This window comes from Sminthopsis crassicaudata, chromosome 2, assembly GCF_048593235.1.
Source record: "Sminthopsis crassicaudata isolate SCR6 chromosome 2, ASM4859323v1, whole genome shotgun sequence".
Lineage (NCBI taxonomy): Eukaryota > Metazoa > Chordata > Mammalia > Dasyuromorphia > Dasyuridae > Sminthopsis > Sminthopsis crassicaudata.
In genome coordinates, this window is record NC_133618.1 from 28,189,109 (window position 1) to 28,208,826 (window position 19,718).

A 19,718-nucleotide genomic window follows, 5' to 3' on the forward strand; every position below is an offset into this window, starting at 1 on the left:
ATCTGTAAAATGCAGAGCTGTTCTTAGATGGCCCCTGAGGTCCTCTGTGATGCTCTGATTGTCTTTTTTGTGACTGGTCTCAGTCTGGTACCCTGTGTCCCTGTCCTGCAATGCTTCTTGGAACCTCCCCTCCCTTGGAACTTTAAGAAGTGAGTTCAGACATATAGCAATGGTGTCAGGATAAACCATAAAACCTCATGTTTCTTTAACACCTTGAGGTTTTCAAAACTCTTTACCCACAACTCCTTTGATGGGGATTTCACTGTGGGTTTTCTTGACTCCAACTATCTCAAGATAAGGAAGGTAATTAACCTCTGAAAAGGAAAGAGAAATCCAAACATTCACTGGTTTCATTTCTAATGCAGCAGAAATCCTGTCATCCATGTTTTAGGACACACAGAATTCAGGGCTGACTTTTCCCTCTTTATCTTTTCCAAAAAATGCCATTTGTCATCTAGGGAGGCTCTCAAAGAGGGAGGGATAGGAGGAATACACAGGATATGGCAGCATGTGGAAAACAGAATATAATCAATAAAATTATTATCATATAGGCATTCTATATTCTACTTTATAGAAACTCTACTATATTCTACTTTAATAGAAAGTTACCTGGCAATGCAATCTTGGATAAAGCATTATTTTCTGCCTTCTCCTTCCAAAAGCTGAGATAATTGAGAGATAGCTCAGCACAAACTTGAGAGACCTTAGCATGGGTATAGGATTGTTGCTTTAAAATTAGATCTAAGAGGGCAGAGCGTGGAACTCGGCTTTGGGAAAGACTGGCATAGGGAATGGAACTGTGCTTCAGTGCTCCAGGGAGGAAGGAAGCACCCTCTCCCCATGCAGGCCCGCATCTTCTCTGTCTCCAGCAGAGGGATTAAATATTGGCTCAGGGAGTCACAGTCGGTATGTGTAAAAAGCATGACTTGAATCCAAGACTTCATGGAGGGTTCAATCTTGACTAAGACATTCATAAGCTCTGTGAACTCTGGATAAGTCACTTAGCCTGGACCGCATTTTCCCTCTTTGGCAAAAAATGGGAGGGAAGTTGGAGTTGCCATCCTCTCAGTCCTGTCCATTTTGAAATCTATGATGTTATGATTTATCCAACCCCTTCATCTTATAAATGAGGAAACTGAGATCTAGTGGCTTGCATAAAGTTACCAGACAGGGTCAGAACTAACATTTGAACCTTGGTCTTTTGACTGAATTATCAAGTGTTCTTTCCCACTGGTTCAAGGAGCAGAATCTAAAGGCTGAGCAGTGACAGAACTATGTTAGCCTAATAGCTCCCAGTCCCCTATAGGACGCCAGTCCCTGTCATGTTGTCTTCCAAACCCCAAACTTCCTATGTCTTCGCCACAATAAGCATAAGAAACCGATGCTCTGGGATGGGAGTTCTGAGCTACATCCTTCAAAGAGGAGATGGGCTGTGCTGAGGTAGCTCTACTTTATCATCCAGGTCCCCAGCCCCCTCTCCCTCCCTTCAGTCTCCTCTTCTCCCAGGACTTATTTGTGAGATGGGGAGCACCATTGGGGAGCACTCTGTGTTCAGAATTAGGGAACCTTTCTGTGATTAGGTCTATTCCATTATCAATCAGTGCTCAGGATAACAGACCAGTATGAAGCTGAGTAAGCAAACTTTGGTGCTTAGTAGGTAGAGAAATAGTCTTGAAGCCAGAAAGGCCTAGATTCAGGTTCCATCTTGACGGACCTTGACTGTGTCACGTGAGCAGATCCTTTAATCTCTCAAGGAAGTAGCGGTGAATGTGGAACGTAGAGGGAATTGGTGGAAATCCCTCACTTGGGAATTCCCTCAGCCTAGTGAAATCCCTAGGCCGGTCTCTGTCCTCTGTTTTATAGGGTTTAGAGCTGGAAGGGACTTGGACACAGTCTGGTCTAATCTCCTCATTCTACCCAGGAGGAAACTCAGACCCAGAGGGTTCAATGGCTTGCCCCAAATCACACAGGCCCTAAGAGGGGCTACAATTTGAACTCTTGTTTTTTGCATCCAAATCTAGCTTCCTTTTCTGCTACCTCCTTAAGAGAGATGAGAGGATTTTTTGTAAAGGGCGAGGCACTTTTCCGAGGGGCTCAGGGTTGGGATGGGAGAGGTGGGGTAGTGGGGCTGTGTACGTATTGCTGGGGGTGGGGGCAGGACTAGGGGAGGAATGGCTTTTCAGATGGTTGGGGGGAGGTGGTTCCGGCTTTTATCAGGGCAGCGTGGGAGCAAGCCCAGGGACGGGAGTGGGAGGTGGAAATGAAGGGCAGGAGGGAGAGAGGGAGGAAGATGAAAAGGGAGATGGAGCCAAGGTGGGGGTGGATATGGGGAGGGAGAAGAACCATCTCAGGGGATTTGGTAAGATGAGGGTAGAAGGAGACTCAAAAAGGCAAAGATGAAAGGAGGGGATTCCCTGTCAATGTCTAGATTAATTAAAAGAGCTTGGAGACGTGGGTTCTAGCTTGTGTTCTGTGCAACTGAATGATTCCATGACTGCTTTTTTATTATCTGTGTGTTTGAAAAATAGGGAGTATTTGAGAATCTCCAAGATGTCCAGTGACATCTGGGCTGTGGGCAGGCCCATTCATGACACCTTTCTAGCTGGGGAGCTCTCCCTGAACTTGGGCCCATTAATGAGCCTTTGAGAAACCAGAGTTATCATATCAGGATGAGGTTAGCAATTGGGATCAGCGGGGGAGAGAAGTGAAGTAAGAGATCATCTTTGGAAAGGGGAAAAGAAAGGGAGGGGATGGTTTAGAGGTGCGACTGACTGTGAGCAGTATTAATGATGGGGTTGAGATTAAGAGCAGAGTTTCTGGGAGAAAGGATGTAGTTTAGAGACAGAGATGAATGAATGAAAGAAAAAGCATTTATTAAGCACTTACTTGTGCCAGGCACTGTACTTTTAAACATTAAGGATACTTCTGATGTATTCAGACAAGAAAGCCTACCATCAGGGACTTTTTATTCAAGTAGACAGAATATATGAAAAAAATGGAGCTTCAGAAAGGGGATCAAAGTCACAAGATAATTGATCTACATGGCCTATCCAACAATGGAAAGTGTTGAATTGATTACATTTCTCTAAGCGTAGAACTGGAAGAGGGGAGGAATGGGAAAGGTCTGATAGTTAAGCATCGAGGTGACTGGAAAGTAGTTTGGGAGGGAGGTCTGAGCCTGGGCAAAATAAGGGGAAAGAAACAAGCTTAAATTAAAGTAGGTGCGATTGCAGTTGGACAAAAGGAAAACCTAGGGTATTAGGATAGTTTGCGTTCAAACCCAGGACAAACCTTGCTTGGGTTCTCCATTTTGAGAGATATGCAAAGAGCAGAAGGACTGACCTTCCCATCTGGAAGGCTTAGACCTAAGGGCAGGGGACTGGATTCAGTCAGTCAGTCAACACACATTCATTAAGCTTTTACTCTGCACCAAGCTTTATGCTAAATTGTAAGGATACATAGAAAGTCTCTGCCCTTAAGCAGCTCATATACTGATGAGAGAGAAAGAAATATTCCACGATCTCTCGCATACATAGATTAAAACTCATATACATACATCTATGTTTATTATATATTAATGTATGTTAGAGCTGGCTCACAAATATACATAAAGAATCTAAGTATTTGAAAGGTGATTGAAACAAGAGCCTGAAGGAAGAGAAAGGAGGCACTGCATAATAGGAAATAATAGATAATCCCCAAATCCATTTCTATTCTCCTCTATAATACTTGGATATGCTGAGGCTACATGGGCATGTATTCATTTATCTCGCTCCTCATGTGCTATTTGCACTTTATTTGTCTGTATAAACAAGGCTGTCTCCCATGAGTGAAGCACTTTGACGTTCTCAAGGCTATTTCATATCTAGATACTCAATTGATCCTCACAATACCATCTGCTGATTGCTGTCTGTGTGACCCTGGGCAAGTGACTCAAGCTCCTTCGGCCTCAGTTTCCTTTTCTGTAAAAAATGAGAGGTAGGACCAGATGTCTTCTGTGGACTTTTTCAGTTTTATATCTACCTGTGTTCCTGTGATAAAGAGCTCTGGGAGATATGTGGTAATTCTACAAAGTGAGGAAACTGAGACCAGGGAAATAAGTTGAGTTACTTAAAGACATAATTAAGGCAGAGATAGATAGATGGATGGATGACTAGATAGATAGATAGATAGATAGATAGATAGATAGATAGATAGATAGATGATAGATAGCAGATAAGATGGATGGTAAGTAGAGAGATATATAGATAATAGATGGATGGATGACTGGATAGATAGATAGATAGATAGATAGATAGATAGATAGATAGATAGATAGATGGTAGATAGATAGTAGATAGCAGATAGATAGGATGGATGGTAAATAGATAGATGATGGATATATAGATAGATGTAGATAGCAGATAGGATGGATAGATAGGTGGCAGATAGATAGTAAAAGATAGATAGGATAGATAGATAGTAGATAGATGGTGGGTAAATAGATAGCAAATAGGTAGGTAGGTAGGTAGATAGATGACAACTAGATAGAGGAATAAATAACTAAATGATGGTTATATGGACAGATAAATAGATAAATGGATAGAGTTATAGATGAATAGATAATAGATGATAATGATAGATATCATGATATCATCTAATGATAGATAGATAAACTCTTGGATGCTAGCTAGATGAAGCATTTATTAAAGACTTATCATGTGCCAGACACTGTGCCTAAGGCCTATGAATATGAAAAACTAGAAAAAAGTCCTCAATTTTGGCTCAATCTTTTCATCATCCAACATGAGATACTTGGTTGAATGAGATGGTGAGAAGGGGGACCGTCCTAGGACTTTCCTTTAAGGCTAATAATAATAAGTTTGCCAGCATTCAGGGATCACTATAAGGTTTGCAAAGAGCTTTACCAATATTATTTAATCCTCACAACAACCCTGAGAAGTAGGTGCGATTATTATCTCCATTTTATAGATGAGGAAGCTGAGGCAAAGAGAAGTTAAATGACTTGCCCACGATCATCCAGCTAGTAAGTGTCCAAGGCTGAATTTGAACTGAAGACTTTCTGATTCTGGGCTCATAGACCTATCCACTGAACCACCTTTCTCAACCCTACTGAAGTTAAGAGTTGTTGCTGTGGCCTCTCTTGGGGTCAGCTTTTGGGTTGTGATCTGACTTCCATCTGGTTTGGTCAGCATTGGGGACTGTCCCCTCATTGGGGGAGGAGCAGCTGTGTCCCCCACATCCTGAGCATCCAATGTGCCAAATAACTTTGGAAATATCAGTAGACAAGTATTTTTAAGCAATTTGTCAGGCCCCACTGCCTCACTTTACAGAGAAGTTCAAAGGAGGGAAGGTAGCCTGGGGAAAATCAGTCAGCCTTCTAACCTCAGTTTCCAACTCTGTAAAATGGGGAGAGGGGAACTCCATGGCCTTTATGTTATGATTCACATCAGGGTTCCCGCCTCCTCAGGAGTGAGGGAGGTTCTCAGGCATTTTTTTCCTTGACAGAAGGGTTTTTTTTCCGGGGTGCCCTCTCCCCCAACTGTGATCCTGCTGATCTACCTCCTCCCTGCAAGGGCTGCCAGCGCCTGAGAACCAGCAGCTTCCTCTGTGCCACATGGCCCTCCCTGGGCGGCTGCAATGGATGGCAGCAGCTCCCAGGAACTGGCACCTCCTCTCTCCCACCCCACCCCCAATTCTGCAGTCACAGAGCCCTGACTCACCCACCTCAGTGCCCGCTGGGAAGGGTGAGATCATCCACCCACTGTGCCGTCACAACCACATCCAGCACTGGACCTGGGCAGGAGCCAAGGGCCAGGGCAGAACCCCCAAGGCTACCTAGGATTACACCTCAGGAAGACCCTGAGGCACCGAGTAGGGGGAAGATGAATCCAAAATTGAGAATTAGAAGACCTATATTTTAATTCTGGCCCTGCCTTTTCCTCTTGTATGATCTTGGAGAAGTCACATCTCTTGTGCCTCAGTTTCCTCTTTTGAAAAATAGAATATAAAGTAATCCCTAAAGTCTTTTCCAGCTTGTATTGATTCAGTTCAATTCTACAAGGTAAGAGGGAGGTTCAGCATCTCTTAGCCCACTCATTGTCTCTTGGTATTACCACTCTCTCCCTGGAAAACATGGCATAGCTACAATTTGTTCCAGGCCCTCCAAGACTTACATTCTCCTTATCTGTAATACAGGTGAATAAGAATAGAGATCTAAGATCTTCAAAGCACTTGACATCTATTCCTATGATCCCTGCAACAACCCTGTAAAGTTGGAGGTATAATTAATTTTTTAAATTTTTAAACATTTTTTTAAAGTTTTGGATTCCAAATTCTATCCCTCTATCCCTCCCTGAAAGAAATCAGATATAGGTTATACATGTACAATTATGTAAAAACATTTCCATATTAGTCATTTTGTTCAAGAAGATTCAAAAGAAAAAAAAGAAAGAAAAAGTAAAAAACAGCATCCTACAATCTGCATTCAGTGAATATCAGTTCTTTCTCTGGAGGTGAATAGTGTGCATCATCATCTGTCCCTTGGGATTGTCTTAGATCACACTGGATGACTGAGAATAGCTACTTCATCCCCAGTTCTTTGTCTGACAGTATTGCTGTTCCTCTGTTCATTTCATTCTGCATCAGTTCATGTTAAGTCTTTCCAGGTATTTCTGAGTTCATCCTGCTTATCATTTTTTATAGAACAAAAGTATTCCTTTACAAGTCTATACCACAGCTTGTTTAGCCATTCCCCAATTGATGGGCCTCCCTTTGATTTCCAATGCAGGGGGAGGGAGGCTGTGATTATTATTACCATTTTGTAGATGAGGAAACTGAGGCAGGCAGCAACAGTTAAGTGACTTGCTTAGGGACACATAGCTGGCAAACATCTGTTTAGAACCCAGCCTCTTTCTCAGTCCAAATCCAGTATCAAGTGAGTAAATAGAATATGCATACAAAATAAATGCTTTATACAGTGGATTTTTTTGACAAATCCAAGACCAGAATTTAACTCTCTTAGGCCCTGGAACAATGTTCCTTCCCAGAGACTACACACACACAAAAAAAAGACAAGCTAGGAATTATTATTCTCATTTTGCATATAAAGAAGCAGAACCAGAAAGGTTCACAGCAGAGCTGAGATTAGAACCCAGAACTCTTTTATCATAGGCATCCAACAAGGATCCCAGATCTGGAAGGCTTTTAAAAGTTCAGAAAGAGCCCCAGTTTTACAGCTAGAGAAACTTACTCCCAGGGTAGGCAAATGAATTGGCCAGTCACGCAGCTCGTCTGGATTTGGACCCAGATCAGTGCTCTTTCTGCTGAACTCTGCTTGAAGCCCCACTCAGCAGCACCTTTCCAGATCCGAGCCCAGAGCTCACTCGCCATGGCTCTTAGAGAAATCAAATTGGTCCTGGAGGCAATAGGGAGTCACTGGACATTGTTGAGTAGGGAAATGCCAAGGCTGCTGAGAGTGATAATAGCACTAAATTCTAAGCCAGGCAGGACTCCCTCAGCAAGGACAAACCATTATACTGTCTTGTGGAGTTCAAGCTCCAGGATGGAGGACACTGGACTGAGAATCTGGGGAGCTGGTTCAGTGGGTCAAGGTCAAGGATGTCAGGCAGTGTCCAGAGGTTCAGGCCATTAGATTAAGGTCTTGAGTGTCAGGGTTTGAGGCAGGATCATAGAGCTCTCTTTTCCTCAATCAGGGTGATACCCTTTTTTTCATTCTCTTCCCCTCTGAGGTTCCCCGGCTGGCCTGGGGTGATATGGTGGCATTTTACACTATGGTGTAACATGCTAACTCATGCTCAGTCTTCCCCCCCCAGGTTGTGGTTTTATTTTTACTTTCTGATTGTGCTCACTTCTGGGATGGAGATGGCAGGGGCCTGGAGGCTCCCCTAATTGGAAGTGTTAATATGGCTTCTGAGTGGGGAATTAGTTCAGATATTCTTCCAAAATGCCCTGCTCCTAGCTCTGCCCCCCAAGATACCCCAGATGCCTCCCCCAGATGCTGAGGGACAGCATCATCAAATAGCAGAGCAAGAAGAGGTCTTTCAGGTCAACAAGTCATTGGATCATAGGTTTAGATCCAGATAGGATTGTAGAGGCCATTGAGTCCATTTTGCAGAAGAGGAAACTGAGACTCAGAGAGACAACCACAGGAAGTATCTGAGGCACTTTTCATCCATGTGCTGTGTCACACTGTGTCCACTTCTTTTACGGATGAAGAAAGTGAGATGCGAGAAAGGGAAGTGATTTGTTTCCAATTACTAGTGTCCAAGTACCCAGTAGGGTCAGGACTAGAATGTAGGCTTCTGGCCATCTTGACAGTCCGATACAAATTATAAACATTTGTTCTTCGCCAGGGGCTGTTCATTCAACACACATTTATTAAGTGTCTACTGTGTACTGGGGATAGAAAGATAAAATGCAAACAGCCTGCCTTCAAGGAGGGACCTACATAAGATTATTTGAGGGGAAAAGAGGGAAAATGAAGTCAGGAAATCAAGAAAGGCTCCCAGTAGCAAGGAAACCATTGGCACCTTAGCTGAGGATGCAAAGGATGAGAGGAGGAAGTTAGCTTGGAGTGTGCTCTGGGTGTGGAAATCAGCAAAGGCATGGACTCTGGAGAGAGGATGACTTCAAAGGCCAGAGAACAACAGAGATCAGTTTGTGTTCAGAGCAGTGTGAAGACTAGAAACATGAAATAAAGGGAGATAAGTCTGGATTGAGCAGCAGACCCCAACTGTGTAGGCCTTCAAGTACCCAACTGGAATTTTGATTTATCCCAGTGGCCAAATTATTGGGTGGGGAGCAGCATGGCAAGTCCTGGCAGCTGGTGGAGGATGGTTTGGAGTGGAAAGACTGCAAAACCGGAGTCCAGCTGGAGGCTTTTCACTTTTCCTGGTGGGGACAGCTCCGGGGTGCTGATTGACTAAAGGGGATAGACATGAGACACATGGGCGCATTAGGATGGGCAGAATGTGACCCTTGATTGATGGGGCCTGTGGCAGCTGAGCAAAGAGGCAAGGGTAAAGAATGGTGGGAGTCTGACTGACCAGAAGGACAGAAATAGGGAAGTCTGGAGGAGTGACCAGATCCAGAATTCTAGTTAGACATTTGAGATGCCTTTCTGCAGCCAATGGAGCTGTCCAGAGAGCAACTAGAAGGGAGCTCGGGAGAGATTGGGGGGACACTTCTTGGAGGAAATGAAGAATACTTCACAAATTAACTCGTCACCCTATTTAATAATCTTTCAGAGGCTGCTCTACCATCTCCTCATAATATGGACACTAGAACTGAGCTTAGTCTGCTCAATGTGGTCTGACTATGGCAGAGGACAGCAAAAAGAGCCCATCCTCACCAACACACACACACACACACACACACACACACACACACACACACACACACACACACACACCTTGTTCTAAAGAGCATGTTTTTATGAAGATTTCTTTGGCCCAATTTGCTGCTGTGTTATATTTCTAGTTCATATTGAGGTTGGAGGCTACTTTATGAAGTATAAATGGGACCACATCCACCTGGCAGTCCAGGTTACCGATTCCTTTTCTAGCCCAGAGTGGTGACTTCCAGGATAACCACTCTTCACAGTGCAGATTCTAGGGTCTCTCCTAGCTCTGACACCCCCTATTCTAAGGCCCCTCCCCACTTTCCTATCTTCCATTCTAAGGCCCCGCCCCACTCTCCTAGTTTCCATTCTAAGGCCCCCCCTCCACTCTCCTATTTTCCATTCTAAAGCGCCGCCCCACTCTCTTATTTTCCATTCTAATGCCCTCCCCACTCTCCTATTTTCCATTCTAAGGCCCCTCCCCACTCTTATTTTCCATTATAAGGCCCCGCCCCACTCTCCTATTTTCCATCCTAAGACCCCGCCCCACTCTCCTATTTTCCATCCTAAGACCCCGCCCCACTCTCCTATTTTCCATTCTAAGGCCCCTCCCCACTCTTATTTTCCATTATAAGGCCCCGCCCCACTCTCCTATTTTCCATCCTAAGACCCCGCCCCACTCTCCTATTTTCCATCCTAAGACCCCGCCCCACTCTCCTATTTTCCATTCTAATGCCCTCCCCACTCTCCTATTTTCCATCCTAAGACCCCGCCCCACTCTCCTATTTTCCATCCTAAGGCCCCTCCCCACTCTCCTATTTTCCATTCTAAGGCCCCTCCCCACTCTTATTTTCCATCCTAAGGCCCCGCCCCACTCTCCTATTTTCTGTGCTAATGGCCCTCCCCGCTCTGACTCCGATGGCAATGATGAAGGGTGTTATCCAGGTAGGGCTGAGAAGCAGCAATCTCTTTTCTGAGCTTGGTGTGTCACCAGCAACAGGCCAGTAAGTGCCTGGAGCCTTTGTTTGTTTGTTGCATGGAGGGATGAGTGATGAAGGGGCTCCAGTCCTTCTGACCTGTGCCTCCCTCTCCCCCTCAGGTGAAGGTATGGTTTCAGAACCGGCGGACAAAGTACAAGCGTCAGAAGCTGGAGGAAGAGGGCCCCGAGTCAGACCAGAAAAAGAAGGGGTCCCACCACATCAACCGGTGGCGCATTGCCACCAAGCAGGCCAACGGCGAGGACATCGACGTCACCTCCAATGACTAAGAGGGGGCCTGGGGAGGGGGGGCAGCTGAGAAACCAATGAAGGGAGCCAGGTGGCAAAGGGACATCAGAATGGACTCCAGGGAGACCCAGTGGAAACCAACTGCCACACCTCCTGAGCTCCCCCAAGTGCCCGGGCCCAGTCCTCCGCCTCCCTCCGTCCCTGCTGGGCTGGGCAGCAGCAAGTGGACAGCTCCTGCTGGGGGACTTCCAAGGCACTCAAGAGACTCGGGCCAGCTGACTGAAGGGGAAGGGGAAGCAAGGAACACCTTCCTCCAGGTTCTGTCCCTTCCAAACTCCTCGGGCTGGATGGGGTCGAGGGACCTGCAGCATCAACTCCGGCTCAGTGAGCCTGTCAGCCTCACCCTGGGCCTCCCAACCCTGATCTCCTACCCAAGCCTTCTCTGTCCCCTTTGCCTTTTCTGTTCTTACCTCCTTCCTTTGAACGAGTTTTTATTTTAATTTATTTCTTGTCCAAAGGTCCCTCTGATCCCCAATCCCCACTTCCCTACCATGACCCCAGCTATAGGCCTTAGTGACATCCTCCTGTGTCTCCCTTCCCTGTGGAAAATAAAACAAAAAAACAAAACAAAAAAAAAAAAAAACTGCCTTTGTCTGAGTGACCCTGAAACTTGGTTCCAATCACAATAGCGTGGACTATGCCCTCGGGAGAGATGCTAGGAATAAGTGGTCTCGGAGAGTGTGTGGGGAAGTGTGGAGTGAAGGTAGGAAAAGATGCCTTTCTCTTACCAACCGAGCTAGAGTCATTACTGGTAGTAGAAATGGTCTGTGAGCACCTGGGGACACCCTCAACTCCCAGGGAGAATCCCCTAGAGACAGCCAGCCCAGGTTCAAAGTACTCTATGGATCTACTATGGATCTATATCCATAATAACAATAGCCCATGGGTTCCCACCAAGGTGTCTCCCTTTAATTATCAGTCAGAAGATATGGTTAGTTTGAAACAAAGGCATTTAATAAAAGTGATAGAACACTTCCCTCATAAATCTAAGACACACTTATAAATACATGTCATCAGGGAGAAAAGCAGACACCTGTGTGGCCAGGGTGCACCAGTGAGGGGGCAGACCCAAATGGAACACAGATAATCCGAGACAATTCATGTCTCAGATGTTTGGGGGCTACCTAGTGGTGATATGACGCCGTTGGTCCTTTTCCCACTGGTCTCTGTTGGGACACTTATTTTCAGTTCGATGCTATTTCATTGAACATGTAAATCTTTGCTGGACACACCCTGGACGAGTCTTGGCCAGATGTGGAGTCTCTGCTGAACATGGATCTACTGGACATTGCTTTGCTGATGTATGTAACGACCTCCCAGGTAATCACTGGCTTGTGACTGCAGAGCTTATTATAACTCTGAGTGCTTAAAACCTGTGGCCATAGTGTTCTAGCTTTCATATGAAGAGAACGGACTCTGGATAGCTCTTTTAGTTAGAAAACCAGAATTTTGTTTTAATGGTGATTTTAGGAAAGCAGTCACCCTTAGACCAATGGGCAAGGAACAATCCTCAGAAACAAAAACTTTGTGTGATTGTACTGTAAGTATCTGTCTTCTTCCCTGCAGAATCTTGGCTATGAAGTTTCTTATTTTCAACAGGAAATTCTAAGTCTTGGAAACAGGAGATATTTCTAAATAGTATCCTCAGGTTCTGGTTTATCTTTTCTTTGGACAAAACCCTTTGGTTGGGTTCTCCTTGGGATTATTATCTTGCTCTGACTTGTGGAAAACATTCTGTATAATGCCTGATTTTAATTTCTGAAAGATAGACTGCATTTTCCATGATCATTATCCAAATAAGGATTATTTGCCAAACACCTCTGGGTGATTCAAAGTTTCCTGAAGATTTTTTAAAATTTAATTTTAAGCCTTGTCTCTTTCTATGTAGCTAATATAGGTGAGGAAAAGGCATAGAGACAAAGATCAATCCAGAAGGCAAGGTCAATGTCTTCCTACAAACCTAGTCACCTCGTGACTTTTCACACATATATATTTATGTATATGTGTATGTATATGTATGTATATGACCAGCAAAGCCTGAAAAGGCTGCATTTGGAGTCAGGTTCTGGGTTCAAATCCTTGGTCTGCTAATTGCCATCTGAGTAACACTGGACAAAGTCATGTAGCTTTTCTGGGTCTTATTTCCTCATGCATAAAATAGTACTAGAATCAAAGATTTAGTTTTCAAAGGGACCTTAGAAGTCATTTGACCCAACTCTTTCATTTTCCAATAAGGGAAACCTAGCTCCAGTGAAATTAGTTCTAGTAGATGGCCCAGAAGTTCTCTGTGGTCAAAATTCTGGTTGGTCTGAGCTCCTGGGGGCTAATCCCTAAGAAGTCCCTCCTCAGGTAGGGATTTATAGGATCATAGAATCTTAGAATTAAAGGGGCTTTGAGGTTATCTATATCTAATTTTAGAGATGGAGGAAAATAAGGTCCAGGTAGATGGTGGCAGAGTGGAGATTGGAATCTCCCAATTCCAAATATGGAATTCTCTCCACATGGCCTGAATGACCTCTGAGATCCCTTTTAATTCTGAACTTTTGAGACTAATTCTTTCTCATTCTTTCTCACCAATTTTCTAGAGCATTTATGTGTGTGTACAAGGCCACAATTGTGGCCAAACAGTTAGGACTTAGAGAGCCTGAAGCCTAGCTGTAGAAATGGAGAGAGAAAAAGTTGAGAGGTGTCTGGGATATTCAGTGCTAGTCCAGTTAAAAGACAGGAAGGAGGTTAGAGATATCATGTTTCGCTTGGAATCAGGGAGACTTGAGTTTGAACCCTTCCTCAGCTGTGTGACTTGGGATAAATTAATTTCTCTGAGTCTGTTTCCTCATGGAAAATTAGGTGGGTAGAGATTATACCTAATGGGGTTAAACATCCTTTCTAATCCTAAATCTATAGCCTATGACCTATAACCCAAGGACCATAGGGGCAGGGTAGACCTCTAAGGAAGGGGCCTTGGCCTTGAAGACAGAGGATTTGATTAGGCAGAGAAGGTATTGGTGTTCCCACATGGCCTCGAATCATTCTTCTCCACTCCCCAAATAGTTAAGGGAATCTGTCTCCAGGCTTCCTCTTCCCTGATTAGTTGGAGGAAAATAGAAGCTAAACTCTCTCTAGTCTTGGAGGGCATTGGGAAAAAGAGATATCCTTTGGGATGGATGGAGTATTGATGGGGCAAGGGGCAGTTGTCCCAGGGAAATGGGAGCTTTGCCTTCCTTTTCTATTTTCCCTTTCTTCTATTGTCATAGTTCCTGACAATCACAGAAGTTCATGGGATTTAGAAATGAAGGGATCTTAAAGATTATTTTGCACAACCCCTTTATTTCACCAAGGATAAAAGGGAAGTCCAGGAATGGGAGAGGGAACTGTGGGTAGTGTGTGCTTGGGTGGATATTTGGCCATCTAAGGGAGCCCCTGGTCTGATGGGGGAGAGATAGTCCTTGCACTCACCCAGGAAGCTCTGGATCTCATTCAGGAGATAAAAACAGATCAGTAGGTAGGCTTTTTTTTCTCCAGGACAGGAGATTCATTTCCCCCCATCCATAGGAAAAAGGAAACAGTCAAGGCAGTATCCCCAGATAGAAAATAAAAGATAATGATGAGAAGGAGGTGATTGGGGATAGATTTGAGAGCCCCCCTACCCCTAATCACAGAAACCTCTCATAGCTGGATATTCTACCTCAACTGTCTTCTCAGAAGAATCCCTCAGTACTCTCTATTACTCTTCCCTGAGTAGATCTACTGCCAGGGGCAAAGGTCCTAACTACAGCCTTCCCCCAAGAAAGGACTCTTCCAGCTTAGCTCCTATGGATGCTGGGTGAGCCTCTCAATAAGATCTCTCTTTTCCATGTTCTGTCTCTCTCAACACTGTGGCTCATTAGGGCCCTACTTGATAGCTGCCCATCATCCCGACAGTGCAGGATGGGGTTATTTGTCCCATCAGATAGCCCCCCTCATTTTTCATGAAAGATTTCTATCCCCACTTCCTATCCTTCCATCTATTCCCCTCAGGTTCAGAGCACTGCCTGGTGATCCAGAAGCCTCAGCTTCCACTTCTAATTCCTATCAGATGCAGGCTGAACTTCAAGGGGGATTTCTTTATTGAGTGGGATCTACCTTGAGGCAGGTGACTCCTGAAGGAGGGAGTGGTCTGCAGAGGGGTGTATGGGATACAGGCAGAGGGCTTTATGGGATGCAGGCAGAGGGATATATGGGATACAGTCAGAGATGAATGGTATGAAGAAAGAGATGGATGGGGGATGCAGGCAGATGGATGGAAGGGATGCAGGCAAAAGCATGGGTGGGATACAGGCAGAAGGAGGGATGATGAAGGCAAAAGATAGATGCTGAGGCTCTCTTATTGCATTGCACTTTTGGTTATGGGGGACATAGAAAAATAGTATCACAGACTCTCACGTCTCCCCAAACAAAGAAATAAACAAGCAAGGCAGGAGCAGGGGGAGGCCAGACCAAAGCCCTTCAGGCTAGCCCCCACTGACTGAAAGGTGGGAGAGTGGGAATAGGGCCTCTTCTGGGTTCCCCTTCACTGTGTTGTGCCTCTCCCCACAGACTGTAAATATTGGTGTTGTGACTTAATTAATAAAGACTTCTGTGAGCTTGAAAAATATGTAATTAGGATGAACTATTTTCTGAGCTGCTTGCTTGCCAGGTTTTCTAATTTGGGAGTTTCTGGGTCCCATCCAGGGAACAAGCTGAAGTCTCTCTCGAGGAGGCTGAACTGATTTAGAGAAGGGGAGAAGGAGAGAGGGATGGATGCTCCCCTTTCCTGGCCCATTCCTCGTTCCTCATGCTTGGAGGTCTTACTCTCCAGCCAACCCGCCTCAGGAGGCTCTGGAATGGAAGGGAGAAGAGCAACAGGACCCTTACCCTGCTACTGACCTCTCTGGGTCCTTGCAATTGGGACAGTGATGTCTGCCCTGCCTAGAGCATGGAATATTAATGACACAAGGGATTAGAGACCAAGTCCAGTTCTTCCCTTTTTTAGAGGAGAAAAGTCCCATGCACAGGGGGAAGTGACTTGACCAAAGTACCACAGGGTACCTGGGAGAAAGCTGGGACTCTGACTGCCTAGGGCTGTTGTTAGGATACAATGGACAGTGTACATTAGCATGCTTTGTGATCCCTAGCAATAGCTAGCATTTAAAGGCTTGCAAAAACCTTTTACTTATGTTAGTTCATTTGATATCCTAACCCTGGGCGATGGGTGCTAATACTAAACCCATTTTGCAAAAGTCAAACTGAGACACAGATCAGTTGATTGACATTCCTGGGGTTGCACAGCTGGCCGAGCCTGGAGTCAAATATCCATCCACTCGATCTGTGATGCTGCTTCCCTGCCACGCTCAGCCACCTCAGGGATAGTTTTCTCTAAAAAGTCAGCTGTAGGTTAAAATGAAGGGGTCACTGAGGTGAGGGGTTCTCAGACTGGGTCCTCTTGGGTATTCAGACAATGTTCTCACCATCTTCAGAAGCTTCCCCCCAATGCCCACTTCCCCAAAGGCCAGTCTCCCTCACGGGGAGCTGTCCAGAGCTCATGGTGCTGGCTTTGGCCAGCTGGGCTCCTCCACTCCATCAGGTTCCCGAGGCCTTCCCGGCTTGCACTGGGCCCTTTTGCACACTGAGATGAAACTGCTCCTGAGGTGGAGAGATTTAGGGTTTGGGGATCCCCCAGAGGTGCATTCACACTCCTACAGACACACTCCCTTGTCGTCACACGGGAACACTTAGCGGCTCAGGCCACAGATTGAGCTCCACAGGCTCACACGCAGACACACAGATATACACTGGACGATTTTGGACCTGAACCCTTGCTCAGAGGCTTTTGCCCCCCTCGACCTCCTGGGCAACTCTGCATGACGGGGGAGACTAGCTTGAAGTGGGCTAGAGCCCCAACAGCTTTCCTGTCAGACGTGTCCTTGCCAATTGGTGCCCAGACTTGGGGAACAGGTTTAACCAATTAGCTGAGTCCCCCATCTGCTGTCTAGGGTAGCTGTGTGTGTCTGTGCGAGTGGGACTGGGCCTGATATGGTGTATGTGTGTGTGAGTGCTTGTGTGCATTTGAGTGTAACCATTGAAATTGAGCCCCTGTGTGTGTGTGTGTGTGTGTGTGTTTCAGTGGGACAGGGAGTGTGTGAGCGTGTCCTAGCGTGGCCACGTATTCATGTGCAGAATCCACATGCAGGGGGCAGGTATGGTTGGCCACTACGAGCCTTCCTGACTTGGACGTTCTGCGGTTGGGGGAACAGGTCATGGAGGAGCGTGGCTGGCTGGATTTCTGTGACTCTGTACACGCACACGTATGCTCATGGATGTAGTGTGAAGCTGGGTCCTCTCTGGGCGAGTGCTGCTCTCTCCTCCTGCCTGGGCTTTCCTGACCCCAGTGACCCCTAGTGAATTCATTCTGCCAGCCAGTGGCTTTCATCATGAGCTTCTCTGTGCCACAGGCTGCCTCTGGGAAAATTAGGTCCGAGCTGGGTCAGTAAATTTGTTTTTTAAAATGTTTTGACCACCATATTTCAACATGTTTGGCTTCCTTTTTAATCCTGTGTGTTTTCTTTTCTGCATTTAAAAACATGATTCTGAAAAGGCTTCACCAGTCTGCCCAAAGGGCCTGTAACACACAGAGATCAAGAAGTGGTGGTAGAGGAGATGCTAATGGAACTGGACTTTGAGAGAAGTTGGGGGGAGGGTCTCGGAGGCGGAGAAAGAGGGAGTGTGCTCAGGGAGTCAGGAACAGCCTGGGCAAAGGAAAGGAGTTGGAATGTTGCACATGGAAAACAGCCAGTTGGAATGTCAAATGTGCAACAGATAGGTGCCTGAATGGAAAAGTTGCTGGAACCACATGTGTTGAGAAAGCTTTAAAAGAGGAACAGAGAGATTTGGACTGGATTCACAGGTAATGGAGGCAGCTGGATATCGTAGTGGTTAGAACACTGGGTCTGGTGTCAGATACATCTGAAAGTCAGGCAGTTGCTAGCTGTGAGACCCTGGGCAAGTCACTTAACCCTGTTTATCTTAGTTTCCTCACCTGTAAAATGAGTTAAGAGAAGGAAACGACCAACTCTTCAGCATCTCTGCCAAGAAAACCCCAAATGTGGTCACAGAAAGTCTGTCGGTATTGAATAACAAACATGACAGGTAATAGGGATCAATCACTATGGCCTCTTGGGCAGGAGAGGGTATGCTCAAGATGTACAATTTAGAATTAGTTCCGATCTCCCCTTCTCCCCTCCATGCACCTCTTATTATTATATAGCCTACATAGGCAGGCAAGCCTTCTTTTCCTGGCCTTTGCCCATATTGTTCCTCCTGCCTGGATGCCATCTCTTTCCCTCAGTGGCCCTCCAAATCCTACACCTTCAGCCAGACTCCTTCCTCTAGTAAGACTTCCCTGACCACGTCAAGCAAGTGGAACTTTCTTTTTCTTTTTCTTCTTTCTTTCTTTCCTCTTTCTTTCTTTCTTTTTTTCTCTCCTTCCTTCTTTCCTTCTTCCTTCCTTCTTTCTTTCTTTTTTCCTTCCTTCCTTTCTTTCTTTCTTTCTTTCTTTTTTCCTTTCTTTCTCTTTCTTTTTCTTTCTTTCTTTCTTTCTCTCTCCTTCCTTCCCTTTTTTCTTTCTCTCTCCCTCCTTCCTTCTCTCTCCCTCCTTCCTTCTCTCTTTCTTTCTTTCTTTCTTTCTTTCTTTCTTTCTTTCTTTCTTTCTTTCTTTCTTTCTTTCTTTCTTTCTTTCTTTTTTCCTTTCTTTCTTTCTCTCTCTCTCTCTCTCTTTCTCTTTCTTTCTTTCTTTCTTTCTTTCTTTCTTTCTTTCTTTCTTTCTTTCTTTCTTTCTTTCTTTCTTTCTTTCTTTCTTTCTTTCTTTCTTTCTTTCCTTCCTTCCTTCCTTCCTCCCTCCCTCTCTCCTTCCTTCTGTCTCTGTCTGTTTCTCTTTCTTCTTCCCCTGTATTACTCCCACCTTGTGTGTTTGTGTTTGAGAATCCCTAACGAGACTCTGTCCTCTTGAGGACAGGGACTGCATCTCCTCCATCAGCTCCCCTGGGGGCCTACACAGACCTGGCCACAATAAGGGGCTCCATAAAGCTTTGAATGGCTTGGTGGAGGAAGAGGGCTTGTCCTCGGGAGCCCAGACAAGGGATCTCAGTCCTGAGGGGCCACATTCAGGCACAGAACCTCCCAGTGCCCGGCACACTGTTGGCAGGGAGGAGATAGCGAGAAGTGACAGCCTGAATCTGCACTGAGTTAATGAACTCAGCCCAGTGGCAGCCCCTCCCCCCTCTCCCACTTTTCAAATGAGATAATAATTATAAAGTGCTGGAACTTCATAAAGGTACTTCATAAATATTTATTATTATTATTATTATTATTATTATTTCATTTCTTCACCCCACCACACTTTTTTAGTGGTGTGGCCCCGGACAAATGCCATTATCTCTTTAAGCCTCAGTTTCCTCACCTGTAAAATGGAGATTCCTTTGCTACTAAGGAAAATGCTTTGTAAATCACATATAGTTCTGAATAATGGGAGGAAGGGAGGCTGAGGGGGAGGGGCAGGCCAGGGATACAGCCCAGCTGGGGCCCAGAGGTGTTGCATTCCTGGAGGGTTAATGATCACTGAGGTGCCAAGTTCAGTGGGGCCCAAGCTGCTCTAAAAGCTACAGACCAGAGGCTTTGTCATCCATCTCCCAACCCCTCCTCCCTCAGGGCATTTTTGCTGATCATCAGGACAATGAAGGGTATAGGGACTGACAGAGACTGACTGTATAATACTCCCAGGGATGCCTTCACTCAGGACCTCAAAGAGACAGGAGTCCGAATTGGAAGGGGCCTTGAAGGTCATTTAAGTGAATATTCTCTTCCTCATTTTGTGGGTGGGGAGCTGACACCCCTCATAGGAGAAAAGACTTACCCAAGGTCCTGCCCATCCAAAGCATGTGGCTCTTCCAAGCAGAAGGTCAAAGGACTTGCTAGAATGTTAGCTCCCTGAGGGCAGGGCCTAAGACTCCCTCTTTGTGCCTCCAATGTCTGACACATAGTACATTAGTGATAAATGC

The 19,718-nt window shown here is 45.5% G+C and overlaps 1 protein-coding gene across 1 annotated transcript in view; it reads left to right on the forward strand.

The window, feature by feature from the left end:
- EMX1 (empty spiracles homeobox 1) overlaps positions 1-15,910 on the forward strand; it is a 41,826-nt gene extending 25,916 nt beyond the window's left edge. Inside the window, exon 3 of the mRNA XM_074285539.1 lies at positions 10,461-15,910. Coding sequence (XP_074141640.1) covers positions 10,461-10,628 — 168 coding nt within the window. The 3' untranslated portion in view covers positions 10,629-15,910. The remainder of the gene's footprint in view (positions 1-10,460) is intronic.
- Positions 15,911-19,718: the final 3,808 nt, after the last annotated feature.